Source organism: Fusarium tjaetaba, assembly GCF_013396195.1.
Source record: "Fusarium tjaetaba strain NRRL 66243 chromosome Unknown NRRL66243_c0000030, whole genome shotgun sequence".
NCBI lineage: Eukaryota > Fungi > Ascomycota > Sordariomycetes > Hypocreales > Nectriaceae > Fusarium > Fusarium tjaetaba.
The window spans coordinates 334,718-346,437 of NW_023501226.1; the positions used below are offsets into that span (position 1 = coordinate 334,718).

Sequence of the window (11,720 nt, forward strand, 5' to 3'; positions counted from 1 at the left end):
TCCTCATGCTTAACTCGAGTCAACCGCAACTCAATTCCATCTTCTTCCAACTCAATCCTTCCGTCTTGACATTCTACTCCGAAACTTGATAAAGAATCCCCTAAGCTGAGGCTAATTTGTCTAAATATTTTCCTAACTTTAGGTCAAGATCCCAAGTTTTCTTGCCTCCACGATGGATCTAGAATTTGAAGACCACGAGTATATCGACTCCGATGCTGAATCCGATTCCTCGGAGGGAGTCTATTTCAAGGAAAACAGCGGCTTTTCGCCATCATGTGGTCTCTGCAGGTTTGACTTCTATGAAGATGACAGTGTTGTCGTCTGTAAGCTTCCCTTCCCTTTCCACAACTGTGGCTCACTTCTGACCCTGTTTACAGTCAAAGAAAAGTGTGAACCGTGGACGACTACCTATAAAAAATCTGAAATTTCGTGGACCATCCACTATTCCAAACACACCTTCCATGCCGAATGTGTTGATCTGGCCCAACAGCAAGGTTTAATGACCGATCAGCGACTCGATCCTGGCATCTATAATGCAACTATCCTTGAGCCTTTGGAAGCAGGACGATATCCTCCCCCTTCAATCCAAACACGGCGCCTGAAGTGGCTCGAGAAGAGCTTTTCCGAAGATCTCTGTCAGATACTCAACGGTCGTCTACCTCGTGAAGTATGCGATAATATTGCACAATATTGTCTCCGAGATCGAGCAGTTCAGGCCATTCGCGACCATTGGCTTCGGAAAGATCGACCGAAGCCAGGTCGTATCTCCGTCGCCATAGACGGCAACTCTCTTTGGGCTCAGTATGTCGAGTTTGAAGGGATTGGCTATGTCAGGTCCCTCTCTTACCATTCTCTTGGTGGTGATGAGTCTCAGATCTTATCAGAGCCAGACCCTGGCCGCAATGTGAACATATTCATTGCGCATAGTTACCACGGAGTTACTGAGATTATGGCAACCTCGGATAACGACATACCTTCAGTCAAAGAAGAGACAGGAAGGTGGTGGACATTGTTCACGCCTAGTAAGATGCCGTTCTACCTTAAAGCAAAGTTTGATGTAAGGATATCTCTATGGCAAGAATGACCAGTACTAACCAGCAACAGGGAATCAAGCTTCGAGACCTGGCAGCTTACAAGTACGCCAAAGGCCAGCCCAGGTTTCCAGAAGATCTATGGTGGTCAGTCCTGCCAACAACCTTAGATCCTATTCCTGAGCCCTCAATTCCCTGTCATTCGTTCCTCGGTAGCGAGATTATCTCGGCTATTGATTGGAACCAGCCCGATGTCATCGGGTACTCATTCTACGGATGGGACAATACCATCATGAAGATCATTCCCCACAAAGTCGGTGAGAAGCACCCTTACGACTTCGGCACGGCCATGCAGCATAGATACTCTTGGGTTTACTTCCCTATCGACTCGGGTGAGCGTATCTCGGAATTTTGGATTCGCCGCTATGGCATCAAGCTCCCTAGTGGCAGTCCTAACCCTGTTGCAACCCTTATAGTGAGTGGTCGGCCAAAAAACGCTGACTTTTTACTGACAATATCCTCTTAGCTTCGAACAAGTAAGGGCCGCCTGCTCACCCTTGGCCCTCAGCTCAAGTATCAGCAGCCTGTGGGATACAAAACACATGCCAAGTATGACCTCGTCGCAACTTTGCCACAGACCGATCCCTGTCGCATGTACTTCGCGAACTGGGATACGAACGGCTCGTGGATGAGGTTCGAAGGTGCATCTACTTTCAAGAAGCTCAACCTACGTGGCCGCCGGAACAGAAGGCTCGACCTGCTTCCTGACAACTGCAAATACCAATGCTCTTCTGCCGAACTTGAAGGGGTCCGAACTGTCACTCCGTGCAGGTACTGGGGCGTTCCTGGTGCGATCCTTGGGCTTTTGCTTACCTACGAGGATGGCCGCAAACGCTGCGTTGGCCAAGTCCGTCTCGACCATCTGCTTGCACCAATTGAGGTCACCTCTGAGAACATGTGGATTATCTGCCCCGAGACAGACGAGATCAGCTGGCGCGCTGGTACAGATGAGGACGCGTCCGGTGTTTACTCCGTCTCGTTCGAGGAACCAGATGAAGATGAATGGGACGGAAAATGTATCAAGATTCCGATGCGAGGGCGTCTCGACTGGTACTTCAGTCAACGTCAGTGCCATCTGTCCCACCGAGACGACAGCGAGCCCCTGGACGAGTTCCTCGAGGTCCTGTCGCAAGAACCTGCGCCCGGTGTGCCACGCCGAGGCCATGTGGTAAAGCCGCTTGAGGTCCTCGTGGGAAGGCACGTGGGTTTTATGGAGAATTGGAATGTTGGAAGAAGACAGTGGCACTGATCTTTGGGGGGAGTCTGGAAGGGCTGTAGCCATATTCGAGATGTGTTATTGCAGTTGAGACTTATGATCTCGATCCTAAATGACAAAAGTCTTTTGGTGACTTAGAATAAGTTTATGTAACTTAGCCTAAGTTTTAAGTAACTTGGTAAAGACTTGGGATGCCTTTTGATGAATTTATTTTTCTTGCTCCATCATGCTGTTTTTTAGTGTCAGGCGAAATGATCCCCTAACCTCAGCTTTCAGGATCAATACGTCTGAAAAGCAATCGAATCTGTGAGATCTTACAAGAGAATGCTTAGGGTTTAACTGAAGACCACTGTTTAAAAGTCCCTTGGGGCTGCGCCGATGAGTCGCGCTTTGTTTAGTTGATACACTATGGCGGGAGGGGAGGTAGTTGAACTGTGCGAATAAATAAAGAAAGTGTAAAAAAGTCGATAGCTTGTTACCGTGAAATTTCTCAGAAGATGGAGTGAGGTACTTTAGATAAGGTACTCAAGTGTCAGTGCCAGCAGGTGCCAAACGCATGTCCCTTTGTAGCACCTGAAGGTCGTTGTCAGTGAATGGCGTTGGTCCCACTGTTTGTTGTTATTCTTCTTCCTTACCTATTCTCTTGCTCCTTTGTTACCTCGCACTCCTTAAATGAGACTTTAGAAGAGGATGCTGAACTAAACTCAGTAAAGACTCTCCTAAATTTAGACTAAATCGCACAAGTCTTTTCATCATTTAGGATAAAGGTCTCAAAGTTTAGCCTCCCGCTGGCATTTCCTCCTCACCTTTTCTGCCTCTGTCCCGATGGAGCTCGCATTTGAGGATCGACATTTGGACCCTTCCAAGAGGGACTTTTCAGACTTGGATTTGTACGGCAGGATCTGCAGCCTTTGCGGGTTTGAGTTTACCGACCAAGATGAAGATTCAGACGAAGATGAAGATTCAGACGGAGATGAAGACGGAGACGAAAACGGAGATGAAAAAGGAGATGAGATTGTCAAATGTAAGGCCATAAATCTGCTGGTCATGGGAACAGCACTGACAGCTACAGGGGAGAAAGCCGCGGAGCCTGGGGTAGACAAATGCCATGGCAGAGGGTCCTACCCCATTGCATTACATCATGAGTGTGTTGAATACGCCAAGTCTTTCGTCACGGGTAACCTACGAGACCTCGCTGGAGCTGCTGTCACTATCCGTGGGAGCTTCAGTGCGCCCGAGCAAATGTGTGGCCCTCGCCGCTGCTGGTTAGAGAGCACCATCGCACAGAATCTCTCTGTAGCTCTTGGTGGACGTTTACATACAGAAATTTGCAGAAATGTTGCCTCCTACTGTGTTCGTGAACAGTCAATCCAGTTCATCCATCAGCAATGGTCAAAGGCCCGACCTCGGCGAGGTTTCATATCAGTTCCTATCCACAGGCGCACGACTCTGTGGGTTCAATACACCCATTTTGAAGGTATTAGATACGTTCGATCATTATCTTACGACTCTCAAGGTGGTGATGAGAAATTGCTCTTCACGGGGGACACGGAGAAGCCTCTGAACATTTTCGTCCGCCATAACCATCTGGGAGTCAACAAGCTTGTTATAACCGAAGGACAGGAACGACCCAAGAGTGAGGAAACCCATGACTACTGGTGGACCTGTCATGCTCAACAGACCCGGCCATTCCACTTCAAAGCAAGATTTGATGTAGGTATTACCCACTTTGTAACTGAGGAGCAAACATCTCTGACACACCTGGGTCTAGGGCATTAAAATCCGGAACCTCGTTGTTGTCAAAAGCCCGAAGACTTTCCTCAACTTCGCTATGGATGGTTGCGAGATACGATGGGTTATGCCTCCGTCGCCTGTGAAGTTTTCACCGAAGATCCCGCTCACTCATGGCATACCTTTCACTTATGTACAGACTCTTCACTGGAATAAGCCAGGGACATCTGGCTATTCTTTCCTTCTTCTAGGCGACGCTGTCTTGCAATGCAATTTTCACCACGCCCATGGACCGCCTGTACCTTATCACAAATACACGACAGGTGAACCCGACGAGCTCATGTGTGTGCATTTTCCCATGAATCATGACGAAAGAGTCTCTGAACTCTGGGTCCGGCAGTATCCCGAGAGGAAGGACACTCTCATAGTATGTTATCAGATTTGTTGTGAGTTTATGCGGAGGTGACACTGCTAACGCGATGATACAGATTGTCACAGATCGTGGCCGGAGCTTCGTCCTTGGAACTCAGCAAGATGGCCCGGGTGCTACGTACCATGTCGTTGCCAAACTACCGAAAGATAAACCCTGCCTCATGTTCCAAGCGCATTGCTACATACTTTCTTGGTTCCATTTCGATTCTGTACTTAGCTGGGAAAGGCCGCAAGCCCGACAAATCAAGCCACATTGGAAGACTGCGTCTGACATGACCATCGACACTCACTACTCATCAGCAAAACTAGATGGAGTCAGAGACATTACTCCGTGTATAAATCGATCATTCTTTATTTGGGGGAAGGATGCAATTATCCAGGGTCTTCTCTTGACCTACTATGACGGTACTCGAACTTGCATTGGTGAGGTTCGGTGCGACGATCTTGGGACGCCACAGAGAGTAACTTCTGATACTCTGTGGATACGATATGTTGAGCACAAGGAGGCCAGAATTCTTGATGAGAACACCCACTGCTTCGATTGTGGAATAGGGTGGTTTGGCTTCTCTCAGCCACAACGGGGTTCCTTCTCCTCGCGCGAAGACATGGATGATCCCACGGATGAACAGGACTCTGACGATAGCTCTGCAGAAGAACCCAGTGAGGACGAAAATGAGAGCGACGACGGATGGGACAGGACTCCAACGTATATCTCACTACCCATGAAGGGACGGCTCGATAGGGTAAAGGAATCTGATGGCAGTATATGTCTACTGTCACATCACATGTGCAGTACACCAGATGACGAGATGCTTCACGTGCTAGCCGAAGATGCTAAAACAGAAGAACGCGAGGACCCAGTCTCTAAACCCTGTACCATTCTGACTGGAAGAACTAGTAAGTCCAAGACGGTTGATCTCACGAAAGCTCATGGCACGCTAACTTGAGCCACCAAACAGCTCCAGAAACTCTCCGAGATACGGAATGGGTTGCCAAGGGGTTCGACAACTATGGCATCTACGGGCTTTGAGGGTGACCACTCAGGGGGCAAGAAAACACCGAACCTTGATATAGGCTGTCAAAATAAACTTGGTAAAGAGTCCCCTAAGGATAGGCTAACTTATGCTAAGTTGCCTAAGTCTTTTCGTAACTTAGGGTCAAGGTCCGGAGTTTTCTTTCATCCCCTAGGTAGCCAGTTCTCCAGATAGGGATGCAATGTGGCAGATCCTGGGTAAATGGAAATGGGGCAGTTGTGGCTCCCACGCGAACGGTTAAACAGACAATTGACAAATACCCAAAAGAGAAGAATAATAGAGACCGCACGGAAACTTTTATTGGTGATATGCTGAATGGGAAGATACAGCTAACTCCTGCCTACCGAACAGTTGAGACTTAGCCCAACATCACCACGATAGGACCAAGTTCTACGAAAGATCAGGCAAGAAGAGTCTTGAGTCCACATCAGAATTGACAGAGCATTCAGTGAGGGTCCATGAGATGCTATTGTACATCTTCAACTCTCCAGAAAAGCCGCTCGTCAAGTTACATCGAAGAGCTAAAGCAGCAAAAGTGAAAGCATCGTAAACGACCACAATCGAAAACATGGGAACAGTCCAATGCAAGGAACGGATGGAGAAAAGAACATCTTTGGGAATGGAGGGTAATAGAATAATTCTATCTTAACAGGACTCATGAGGATGAAGGCAGACTGTTGTTGTTATCTAGCTGAGCTGGACATGCCATGTAGCAGTGTCCTTCCTATTTACAAGATCCAACAAACCATGACCACGACCCGTCCAGTCCACCTCCATGAGATTGCGAAGTAACCCAAGGACACCAGCTCGGTCGAAATCTCAAGAGATATCTTGGGTTCTAGAATTCCAGCGAGAACTGTTCGAAAACCGCCGGAGCACGTTCTCCAGATTCAGCCTCACAGACCGATAACGCATCCATCTCATCCGCATTATCCTCCAATTCGTTGCTCCTATGATGGAACACAAGGTGGCGATAGTAATCACCCTTCTTGTAGCTTTGCCATTCGAGGGAGCCAGTCAGCGGCACCTTCAAATACTCTCTATCTTGATCCCTCGACGGCTTATCCACCTCAACCCACTTAATCATCTGTGTCCGGGGCCAGAAACCTCCTGGGAGAGGTTCATCTTCTGACTTGTCGCTGCCAAGCCAAAAATTTCCCGAGTTCACCATTAGAGGCGCACCCATGTGGTCAAGGCGAATTTGTCCGATGGATCGTTGGCGCCCATCTTCGTATGTGAGGAGCAACCCGACAATGCCCTCATCCAGAGGCTCTCCACAGCTTAGGTCCAGGCCCTCTCTATAGCTTCGGCATACGGAAATTGTCCTGACGTCCTGAAGCTTCGCAGTTGACGAAATGAAATTTGAGCCAGGGAAAGCAGTAAGCTTGAATGGCTTCATGAATGAGATGTCGGCATTCTGGTCGCGAGTCGCAGCTTGTTCGAAACTCAGCCATAACCTTGCGTTTCTGGTCTCACAATAGAGCATTCGAGATGGTTTGTTTGGCGGCAACTCAGCGATCACATGGTAGGTAAGCTGGCATATCCACCACTCAGAGGTAGAGTGAAGTCCCAGATGGGAACCGATAACAAAGCTGCGACCTTTATTTGTGCGTATCTAGTATTTCTTAAGTATGTCTTATCTTAGCATCGAGGCTATCATTGTAACTTACAACAAGAGATTTGAACAGTCTCCAAGGGTAATCGCAATGGCGGCGCCAAAGCTCAATGATCCGCTCGCCTGGATCGATGGGTATGTAGACCCAAGCACCTTCATGTTTGTTGTTCACATCCATCAACTGCGAAGATGACCCTCCCCCGTTGTTCGGGATGATGTCGCAGATGAAGCCAGTGTCTACGAGAATGGAATAACCGCGGCATCCGGGTAAATTCCAGTCGACTGCGCGGACCGGCTCCGTCCCAACTCTTCGATAATCTTTTGGTGGCGGAGCGAATTGGCAATTGCCCAAGTGGCTAGGCAAAACAGCCCAGCGCCTCTGTAGATCGCTGGCCACTTCGTTCTCTGTCGTGGCTATGGCCAAGTCGCGCAGTTTGAGACCCTGATAGTACGAAGTCAGTAAGTAAAGATCGCCTGCCTGCGTTAAGTGGCGAAGAACAACTTACATCAGACTCGATTGTGAACCAGAATGGAAGAGCCACTCCGCGGTTGACAACCCATGACAAGTTTTCACCCTGAGTCAATACGGTGTTGTCATCTCTAGTCATAACAACTTCACGGATACCCAAGAGGTCTTCGGCGAAGTATATATTGACATGGGTGCCGCCTCTAGGGTCGAAGAGCTTCGTATCACTCTCATTTCTGCGGCTTGTCGAGAGAGACTTGATGTATTGGATGCCTTCAAACTCAACGTGCTGTGCCCACACTACCCCTGAATCTTTGACGTGTAACTTGGCCTTTCGAGGCCCAGGATCGCCTCTCTTCTCCCGAGCTTCTTTGAGGAGCCTCGTTGCGTAGTCGCTCAAGCAGTATTGTGCAATGTTCTCGCAGACCTCGAGGGGAAGACGACCTCCGGTGATAGTCATGAGCTCCTGGGCAAACATCTTCTTCAACCGGCGCAGGCGGTTTACTTCAAAAGACGGAGGAGGCTCATCGTAGGTCATACTATACCTGGACTTTCCACGACGCGTAGCCATCCAGATGTCGCAATTAACAAAGGGATCAACAGAAGTACCATTACGGAGGGGTTTGGAAAACTGGGCCACGCAAGCTGAGTGAAAACCTTCCTCCGGGGGACTAGATCCAGTTGGTTCTTCAGAATATTTGCCTTCCCAAATCGGGAACACGGGGTGGACTGTCATGTATCAGTAGGTTGTTATTGTTTGGACAAAAGAGGAGTTGATTCGGGCACACACAAACCACGATGGAGTCGGCTGGCTCAAACTTGAATCGACACAGGCCACACCTGGGTAGAACCTGCGGTTCAATGTCGTCTTCTGATAGAGAGTGATCATCTGGCTCCATGAACGAGCCAAAAGAAAAGCCCATATTCTGGCTACTGACTTCCGATTAGCTCGGCTATGAAAGTAGAGATCATACAGTCAGCTGTCTCTCAAAAGAAGTTTGTGCGACCGCGCTGGAAGCTCTCACTGACGACAGGGAAGACACAAGGACAAACAATGAAGAGAGAAGTATCCTTGAGACTTCGAAACGGCGAAACTATTCAACACTGAGGAAGTTCTCATGTACTTACAGTGACATACTGCAAGAGTTGCACACCCAAGAGAGCACGAGTGACTTAAGGATCGAGGCGGCGATGGAAGTGAGGTGAGGTGAGGTAAAAGTGGTTGGGAGAGAAGAAGAAGAAGAAAAAAAGGCAAGCCCAGAAAACTTTTTGAAGTCGGACCTGCCCACTGATTCATTGACTGCGGCCTCCCGTTTGCTGTTGATGCTGGCACTGGCGCTAGCACTGCTTGTCCTTCACATCGCCAACCACTTGCTGCATTCAAAAAAGGACAGTCAATGAACAAACGTCGACAATTAACACAGACAAACGGAGGAGGTGCTGCCCAGAACGAATGAGTAACTCTGATGAACCAACACCAACGAGTTAGGCCCAAGAACAAAATGATCAGACCAAACATACATCAGTATCCTACCATTCATCCACGATTAACTGTTCTAACTACCTACTCGAAAGAGAAATTACCACTCACAACGATATGCATTACTTTGATAGAGCCACACTACGCGACACTCTTGCGAGCGATGATAGCGATGCCACGCAGTCGTCCAGAGCACTCGAACAAAAAGAAAGCCTAGAAACAGTCCGATGCGGGCGCCGTGGTCGCAAGAATCTCGAATTCTACCAATTGAGCTGACCGCGCGTGGCTCTTATGGGATGAGCTGCTGTGGAGACCAGGCCCCTTGCGAGGGCGGCGGGGTCGTGATGTTTTTTTGGTGTTGAGGGGCAGTCACTTTAAAGTTCAAGGGCCATTGAATGACGTTGGAGTCAATTGATCGGTACCAAGGTAAAGACTTCTAATCTTCGCGACCGGTACATCTCGTAATCTCGACAGCGTCCTGCAATTGTTCGTCAGCGAAGATAATGACGGTGGTAAGATGCGGGTACTCACAGGAACACCAGTTGGCTCAAAGCTATGGACCAACTTACTCTCATACACCAAATTCGGATCCCCCTCCTCCTCATTAATCCTCTCCTCCCCTTCCCTCTTCAAATACTGCTTCGCCGTCCTATCCGCAAACTCCTCCTTCTCATTCCCCCCCTTCGCAGCCCTCTTCTCCGCAACACTACTCCTCACATACGCCAAGTACGGTGGATTCCCCGGCTTGATGACGTTGTCAGCCGCCAGAACACTCCCCGGGCCAACGAGACCCAAGCGCTCGCAGAGTTTGAGATCGCTTGTATACGCGGGCTTGTAGTGGTCCAGGAACATGAGGTCGATCTTGGAGATTGTCCCGTTGGCGTGCAGACGCGCGAGACCCAAGTCGCTGGGACCGACGATGACGCGGGCGATGTCGCGCAGGCCGGATAGGTCGAGAAGGGATGTTATCACAGCGGCGAATTCGGGGTTGCGCTCGAGGGAGAAGTAGTGTGTTCCTCCGGATTTGCGGACGGCGTTGGCGAAGAGGAGGGTTGAGTAGCCGACGTAGCCTCCGAGTTCAACCTGCACCAGTATCAGTCTGTAAGTTCTTCACAAGAGGAGAGATCAATTGATGTACCATGACTTTGGGCTTCACTTCAGCGATGAGATCTGTTACAATCTTGCCCTTGTCTTCGCCCACGTTCATGAGATACTTCTTCGTACGTCCAAACTCATCAATGGCTTGAAGAACACGCTCCGGCGAACCTCGAAGCTCATCAATGTCTGACCGACCATAGATGTAATGCAGAAGCTCAATCTCGCGCCCATCATCGAAGAATGTTTCTTCTTGCTCAACGTAAGCTTTCTTTCCGTCAAAGGAGGGCATTTTGTCGGTATTTGCAACAACAGTTGAACAGAGTAAATAAGAAGCGGGAGTTATAAAGTTAGTTATATGTACCGACACGAAAAAAGATAAACAAAAGAATCGCGTCACGTAGTGTACCCGTCATTCATTCCCCTCCCCTCACCAACTACAGCTGCAGCTTGCCTGCAAGATGCATATGAGATGCTCACCGGTGCCTCCACTCGGGGCCCCGATTGAGGGTCCAGGCGGGGAGAAGACCGTCCGGACACCGTCTTCGGGTGGGGGCTCCGAACATTCCCATGACGCGCACATGCAATTCTCCTCATCATTCGCACGATTAATATGTTACCGCGAATTAATCTAATTAACGCAAGATAGAGTTTGCTAGTTAATCTGATTGTTTATTTTTATCGCCTTGAAAGTGCTGTCACAGTTTGGCATCAGCACTTAAAGTGAGTCTGGCCTGCTCCGATCTCGTGTCTCGACCGCCACCTCACACAGCATGCATGTCTCGCAAGGCACATTTACTCGTCCAACAGATCAACTCCGTAATAAACTTGTATTACCTTTATCCCCGATCCTTCTCGCAATTACTATCAACCCTGCCTACCCTGCCTAAGCAAAACCTCAAAGTCAGAAAACAATTTCTCCTTTCCCTTGCGAAAACAACCCTTATAGAACCGTTTCCTATAACCTGTCCCAAACCGAAACCTTGCCCCAAACCTGTAAAAACGAGAGACATGAAAGATAACTGACCCTAACCTTGATCCACCTTGAACCCCTTGAGATGCCATTTTTGTCTTCTCTCTTTTTTTTGTCTTTTTATAGTGCTTTTCGCCGTATATAAAACACATTCCTTTTCGCTCGCCAATTCGTGAGCATAAACAAGCCGTTGTAGGTTCCCTTCCAATCCATTACCATGGTATGCGCGCCGACAACTCAAATGCCTCCATCGTGAAAGGTACTCCGAACGCGCCACGCAGTTGATGCTAACACATGCCGTAGTCGATTTCGCAGGCTGATCGGTCGTCGTAAACAGAGTGAACGCCCTAAGAACCGCCCTGTTGGGTATATAGTTGCCGCTCCCACGGTGAGCCAGACCGACAATTTCGTCAAGGCCAAAGACTCCGAGACATCTCAATTCCGAGACCGAGACTGTAACCATCCTGCCCGTTCCTTCATACCCGGCACCGTTTTTCCTGCCCTCAAAGTATAAACGAGACGATATAGCGACGCCCCAGTAATGTTCGAATGCAACTCCCAGTTCACCAATTCGTAACCTCCTGCCG

General features: G+C 48.9%; 4 protein-coding genes across 4 annotated transcripts; 2 read left to right on the plus strand and 2 right to left on the minus strand.

The window, feature by feature from the left end:
• Positions 1 to 172: 172 nt before the first annotated feature.
• On the plus strand, positions 173 to 2,340 carry FTJAE_1680 (uncharacterized protein; the record flags this gene model as incomplete). Its single annotated transcript, XM_037347795.1, has 4 exons — positions 173 to 323; positions 378 to 1,057; positions 1,105 to 1,506; positions 1,558 to 2,340. The coding sequence occupies 4 exons, from the start codon at positions 173 to 175 to the stop codon at positions 2,338 to 2,340; spliced, it is 2,016 nt and encodes a 671-aa protein (XP_037211248.1).
• Positions 2,341 to 3,132: 792 nt separating this feature from the next.
• On the plus strand, positions 3,133 to 5,500 carry FTJAE_1681 (uncharacterized protein; the record flags this gene model as incomplete). Its single annotated transcript, XM_037347796.1, has 4 exons — positions 3,133 to 4,020; positions 4,079 to 4,465; positions 4,527 to 5,367; positions 5,430 to 5,500. The coding sequence occupies 4 exons, from the start codon at positions 3,133 to 3,135 to the stop codon at positions 5,498 to 5,500; spliced, it is 2,187 nt and encodes a 728-aa protein (XP_037211249.1).
• An 842-nt stretch (positions 5,501 to 6,342) lies between these two features.
• Positions 6,343 to 8,508, minus strand: FTJAE_1682 (uncharacterized protein; the record flags this gene model as incomplete). The annotated part of the gene is made up of 4 exons (XM_037347797.1): positions 6,343 to 7,119; positions 7,175 to 7,561; positions 7,626 to 8,314; positions 8,376 to 8,508. The coding sequence occupies 4 exons, from the start codon at positions 8,506 to 8,508 to the stop codon at positions 6,343 to 6,345; spliced, it is 1,986 nt and encodes a 661-aa protein (XP_037211250.1).
• A 993-nt stretch (positions 8,509 to 9,501) lies between these two features.
• FTJAE_1683 (catechol O-methyltransferase) lies at positions 9,502 to 10,452 on the minus strand (the record flags this gene model as incomplete). The annotated part of the gene is made up of 3 exons (XM_037347798.1): positions 9,502 to 9,543; positions 9,597 to 10,148; positions 10,204 to 10,452. 3 exons carry the CDS (start codon positions 10,450 to 10,452, stop codon positions 9,502 to 9,504), a joined length of 843 nt encoding a protein of 280 aa, XP_037211251.1.
• Positions 10,453 to 11,720: the final 1,268 nt, after the last annotated feature.